The 6,361-nt window shown below is 43.2% G+C and overlaps 1 protein-coding gene across 1 annotated transcript; it reads left to right on the top strand.

Annotated features, from left to right (window-relative positions):
* The first annotated feature begins 3,463 nt into the window (after window positions 1–3,463).
* On the top strand, window positions 3,464–4,673 carry LOC110726798. The gene is made up of 2 exons (XM_021906317.1): window positions 3,464–3,865; window positions 3,954–4,673. The coding sequence occupies exons 1-2, from the start codon at window positions 3,610–3,612 to the stop codon at window positions 4,568–4,570; spliced, it is 873 nt and encodes a 290-aa protein (XP_021762009.1). The 5' UTR covers window positions 3,464–3,609; the 3' UTR covers window positions 4,571–4,673.
* Window positions 4,674–6,361: the final 1,688 nt, after the last annotated feature.

Here is a 6,361-nt window from a genome sequence, read left to right as displayed (position 1 = left end):
TAAGGGTAAATTAGAAAGTTTAATGAATAAAATTAAAAAAATGAGAATAAAATTGTCTTTAAATACTATCCAAAAATAGAAACATGATAACATTTTGGATCTCTAAAATAGAAAAATAGGAACTATATTATGGGATAGAGGGAGTAAAAATTCTAAATTAAGGCAAACTTTTATTAAATTATTATAATACGTACAGTTTAAATACAACTTATGATTAGAGGTATCAAAAGTTGACCCGACCCGAAACATCGACTCAAACCCGATTATTAACCGACCCATCTGAACCGGGCAATAAAAATTTTATAATACTCCGTAAAAAAGACGATTAAAAATAAGGACACCAGTTAAACAGGAACACATTTATTATAAAAATAATATAAAAGATATAGAATTATATTATTATAGTGGTATTAATATACAAATATTAAAAAAAAAATGACTAAAAGGGAGAGGGAGTTTTGGAGGCAAAAAATAGCACCAGGATGTGACACACGTCACTTTCGGTGTCTGCTTTAGTATTAAGTTATTGAATGATTGATTATTGATGATTAATTTGTTGAACGTCTTAAAACAATAGAGGTGAAAAGTTCGGTTTGGGGTGTGGTTTATATCCCAAATTAAAACCAAACTATATTAAATCGGTTTGGAACATATTATTATTTGGTCCAAACCAAATCACACCGTTTTAAAATTTGTTTTCAAAACAAAAATCAAAACCAAACCGAATCGCACTTTTTTGGGTCACTGTCCTGAGATTTGATCTGTGACTTTTTTTTGGACCGATTCAACATAACTTGTTTTTTTCTTATACAATAGAGCTAAAATCAGATTTGGCTATAATTTAGATACGGGTTTATATTTTGGTTTGATGTTTGATTTTTCAGTTTTTTCAAATCCTAAAACTGAAACCACACCGCAAATCACAATTTTTTTTTTATATCTCATATTGCTCCAAATTATATTAGCAAAAAAAACTAAATCTAATTTCGGTTTAGTTTACGGCTCGATTCGGTTTTGTTTTTAAACCATACTCCCTCCGTGTTTTTTTAAGTGATACATATTGACCGGCATCTAGTTTTAGACAATTTAATTGACTTAAATAAAATAAGAGGTAAGTGGGGTATTGGAGTATTAAAAAATTGTTAAAGAAAGATAGTGGGGTTAATAGTTTATTGAAAAGTAATGAATGTGAGAGGAAAGATATAATAAAAAAGTAGTAGTGGGTTTGGGTGGGGGCCATGAGAGGAGAGAAATATAATATTTTAATGTATTGTTTTGCCAAAAAAGAAAATGTATCAGTTAAAAAAACACGGCCGGAAATGGAAAATGTATCACTAAAAAAAACACGGAGGGAGTATTAATTTTAGGGACTTGTTATTCATCGCCCGCAAATCTCTACATAAAGCCCACATTTTATAATTTTTTGACAAATTTGCCCTTTTTATAATTTTAACGGAAGATAAATTTTTCGCACTAAAAAAATGTGGAGCAGCACCGGATCGCCGAGGATCACCGGAGAATCGCCGTCGTCATCGGAAAACGAGGTTCGTAACGCATCGTAAGGACGAAATGGTGGCTGGCGCCTAGCCAAAAGGCCATGCCGTGGTTGTGGCGCCTAGCCAGGACGCCGCCACCGTGGTCACGGCGCCTGGTGGAGAAGCCTCGACCATAGTAGTGGCGCGTGGCCAGGACGCCGCAGCCACGGCCAAGGCGCCTGGCCAGGACGCCGCCACCATGGCGGCGGCGTCCTGACCAGGCGCCCCGGCCGTGGCTCCGGCGTCCTGGCCAGGCGCCAGTAGGGGAATATATTTTTTTTTTTTTTTTTTATTTTTTAATTTAATCCCCTTTTTTTTTTTTTTTGTTTGTTTTTGTTAATTTAATCTTAATGTAATTATATTTATACGTTATATGTTATTGTTACAGGATTATGGTGGAGACGGAAATGATTACAGTGGGATTTTTGTACATGATGGCCTGTTCGAAGATGCTCAACAAGCGATTGATTGGGCAAAACAAGTTGCAATTAGATCAGGCTTTTGTTTAGTAGTAGCAACTCATAAATCTCAACGGGATGGTAGAATGGATCGCATTTTGAGATGCGACCGTTATCGCAAAAGAGAAGAACGAGATTTCAGTAAAGCGATTCGGTTTGACTCAAAGCGGAAAGGTTGTGGGTGTCAGTTCCGAGTTAAGGTTCGACAACATCAAAGGCGTGACGGTTGGGAAGTGAAGGGTTACGGCAAATGGGGATATCACAACCATGAGCTGATAGCATACAAAGTGGGGCATCGGCAGTTAAGCGGCCTAAGTCCAGCTGCGAAACTAGTTGTAAAAGAAATGAGTGATGCTCAAGTGAAGCCCGCTAAAATATTAGCGTCTGTGTTAGAGAAATTCCCCGAAGACCAGCCAAACCGAAGACACATCTACAACGTCAGACAGAAATTGAGGTTTGAACGGTCAGAGGGAAGGAACCCTATACAGCAGCTTCTGCACCAGGCACAAGCACGTGGTTACCTTTACTGGTTTGAATCTGACGAAGACACATCGGAGGTAACTCATTTGTTCCTTGTCCATCCTGATTGTGCTGATATGATTTCGTCTTGGCCATCTGTGATTTTGATCGATTCAACGTACAAGACAAACAAGTACAAGTTCCCACTGGTTGAGATGGTTGGGATGGCTCCAACGAACCAGAACTTTCTGATTGGTTATGCAGTCATGAAGGATGAGACGGCTGCGAGTTACCGTTGGGTGTTGGAAAAGTTGAGAAACTACATCGGCCCAAATGTACAGCCATCGGCCATCGTAAGTGATTGTGAGGGAGGTCTTTTTGCCCCTATAGCGGAGCTGTTTCCGGAGTCGAGCCATTTACTGTGCACATGGCACATCAACAACTGCGTGAAAGTCAAAGCCTACAACCTTTTCAACAAGAACTTAGATTCAGCAGAGAGATTGGTAAATGGTAAGTGGCGGAAGATCCTGCAAGCTACCACGGAGGCAGAGTACGATCGAGCCTTGGAAAACTTAAAGGATGCGTACAAGTGGTGCCCGCCAATCGTAGACTATGTGATGCATCAGTGGGTACCTCAGAGGGAAAAGTTTGTCAAATATTGGACGAACCAAGTTCTTCATTTTGGGAACACTACGACATGGAGAGTCGAGAGCGCTCATAGAGCTTTGAAGGACTGGATTGATTCTTCCACGGCTGCTCTGGATACACTGTTCGAGAGAATAAACAAGGCTATTGATACTCAGAGGAACGACATCAAGAACTATCTCGAGGACTCCAGACGACGACATGGCATGTTGTATGGCCATTTCATATTTAAGATTCTCCACGGTCGTGTGTCACACCACTGTTTGGGGTTGATTCTGAGCGAGTATACCAGGATGAGGGAGTTGGGCGATGAAGTGGCTATTCGGTGCGGATGTGCTATATCAATGACTCATGGATTACCTTGTGCATGCACCATTCACCGCGTAATTACGCAAGACAGGGCGTCGTTACATGTCGATCAGGTTCATCCATTCTGGCGGACGCTCGTTATCGGAGAGCATGCTGTTCCGCATACGGTTCACCGTGAACAGGAGGAGTTGGAGCAGTTTCAGATGATGTTTGACCAAGTGTCCTCCAGTCACCCTTCGATCATTCGTAGTGCTACACACATACTTCATGACATGTTCAATACATCGTGTTTGGATACCGAGGAACCGGAAGGGGTCGAGCGACCTAGGGGTCGACAACCACGGCGGAACAAGAGTGCGTTTGAGTACATTCGCGGTCGTGGCCGTGGCCGTGGCCGTGGTCGTACATCCTCATCAAGTGGCAGCCAATCATCGTCGTCGGTGAATATGCCCGGCACCGGTAAGACATTCGACTTCAATTTCTTTTGTTGACTGTTTGATTAGTTTACTGTTGACTTGTTTATTGTGTTTATTGATGTGTGTAACAGGGAGAATGGACATTGAACATTTTCCATATAAGGACAGGATCCCTAATATCATGATGCCATTCTTGGACGGGTGGAATGATGTCATTGCAGATGGTAACTGCGGATTTCGGGTTGTGGCGGATGTGTTTCAAATGGGTGAAGACAACTACGGTTTAGTGCGGCAGTTGATGTACAGTGAAATCGCATCAAACCGAGATGTGTATGGCCATGTGTACGGCGAGGACTTGGATAGGTCTCTGCAGCGTATCCGGTGGGGAGGGGGACCTTGCGGTCAAAATCATTGGTTCGATGCGCCACTTGATCTCTTTGCCGTTGCAAACATCTACAAGTGTGCAGTCATGCATTTCGGCCTTGGTTTACATAGTCGAGCCTATTATCCATGTACAACGGTTCTGCCCTGGTGTTCGCGCGAGACCGTCACCAGACCGGTAAGGGACGTTGCTATTGGATTTCTTGGGCCGTCATACAGACATTTTATCCGATTAGACATGTCACCCGATTTTCCGGTCCCAAATATCATACCGAAGTGGTATGAAATTCGTAGAGCAAGCGTGGAGGGTTGGGATGCTTTGTACCATGCTCGCGTGCAACAGTGGAACAATTTAATTGCCATGTAGTTTTTGTTGATGTACACCTACCTTTTACTATGAGGCCTTGTATTGTCAATACTATGTCATTTCTATGTGTTCATTTTTAAAAGATAATGTTTCATTTTAAAAACTAACAACAATAATTTCAAATATTACAAACTAAAAAGATAATATTGAATTTTAAAAACTAAGAACAATAATTTCAAATATTACAAACTAAAAAGATAATGTCTAATTTCAAATATCGGGCTCACACGCGTCAACTATGTCGCGTGGCCTGAGCTTGTTCCCGCTCTTATCCGGAAACAAGGTACACCCGAGAAGAAGAAAAACATATGCAGCCAGCTGTGTGTCCTGCGTCCTACGTGCCGTAGGGTGCAAACATCGCTGCAAGACGGCTGCGATCTTAACGCCGCCGTGATCCCACACACCAAGTGCCGATGTGTACAGCGCAACCCTATCCACCGCCAACAGCTCCGCTAGTAAATCTGCCTGATCCGCATCAGTGACGACAGATGCTCGGTTTCCCTCCACGGGAATCCCAAGGATGGCCTCGACGTCATGCAACATGATCGTCATCTCACCGAACGGAAGGTGGAACGAGTTCGTATCCGGCTGCCATCGCTCAACGAAAGCCGTGATCAGCGTCCAGTCAATCCTGTCGTGCATGGTGGCAGGAAGGTGACTCACTCTAGTGGCCCTCAATCGCCTGACCATCTCGCTCTCCTCCGGCCAAGCATCAGCCCAGCTACACAAAAACCTACAAGTCTTTTCCCGGGTTTGGCATTTCAAAATGCCTGTATCCAAAGCCCTCTCCTGGTCCTCCCAAATACGGGTAGCGATGTGTCCTAAAAAGCTAGGAATCACACTCCCGTCTATAGGTCCCCCGGCCACCTCACCCCTCACCATCCAAGAATCATTAACGGCCCTCGACCGTTTTCTGCTACCCGCAGACACAGTGGACGCAGATGATGTGCCAGATCTACTAACAAACCTACCATCTCGACCCTTACGCACATCTACCCTATGCGTCTCATACGTATCATCAAGTCTCTGACTGAATGGACCGTAATCATCATATGGTCCACTCTGATCGTCGACATCCTCATCTGCATCATCCTCGTCCTCGACCTCCTCCTCCTCGACCTCCTCCTCCTCCTCCTCATCATCATCATCATCATCTTGATCGTCCGCAGAACAGTGCACCCGTTCTCTGCGGGCCGAGGCCGAAATACCACGGGATCTAACGTGTCTGGGCCCCGAGCTCTCCATTGAGTAGATCGTACTCCTCACGACGTCAATACTCTTCCCCGCACCAGGTCTAAATTGCGATGCCTAACTCCAAGTAAATAACGAAACATAATAACGAAAACAAATTAAAAAAAGTCGAAAATAAACACAAAAGCAAATAAACAAGTCACGGAAATAAAATTATAAACATAAAAAATATAAAATTAAAACAAATAAAAAAACAAAATTTTAAAAAAAAAAGATAAAAAAAAAAAGGGAACATACAATTTAAAAAAAAGAAAAACAAATTTTTTAAAAAAAAAAAAAAAATCGAAAATAAAATTTAAAATTAAAAAAAAACAAAAAAAAAATTTTAAAAAAAAAAAAAGAACGAGGCGCCTAGGCAAGGCGCCCGTACGGTGGTGTCGGCGCCTAGCCCAGACGCCACTACCACGGCCGTGGCGCCTAGCCTCTGCGCCGCTGCCGTGGTAGTGGCGTCTGGGCTAGGCGCCGCCACCACCGTACGGGCGCCTTGCCTAGGCGCCTCCTCCGTGGTGGTGGCGTCTCGCCTTGGCGCCCCACCGTCGC

This window comes from Chenopodium quinoa, unplaced genomic scaffold, assembly GCF_001683475.1.
Source record: "Chenopodium quinoa cultivar QQ74 unplaced genomic scaffold, ASM168347v1, whole genome shotgun sequence".
Taxonomy (NCBI): Eukaryota; Viridiplantae; Streptophyta; class Magnoliopsida; order Caryophyllales; family Amaranthaceae; genus Chenopodium; species Chenopodium quinoa.
The sequence above is the reverse complement of the archived record's forward strand: the minus strand, read 5'-3'. Positions and strand labels throughout refer to the sequence as shown.

What these genes read in the sequence shown, in the direction of transcription:
- LOC110726798 (XM_021906317.1), top strand. Translation starts at nt 3,610, where the DNA reads ATGATGTTTGACCAAGTGTCCTCCAGTCACCCTTCGATCATTCGTAGT. An exon ending in GGTGAATATGCCCGGCACCG is followed by an intron (nt 3,866 to 3,953) that starts GTAAGACATTCG and finishes TGTGTGTAACAG; the next exon opens with GGAGAATGGACATTGAACAT.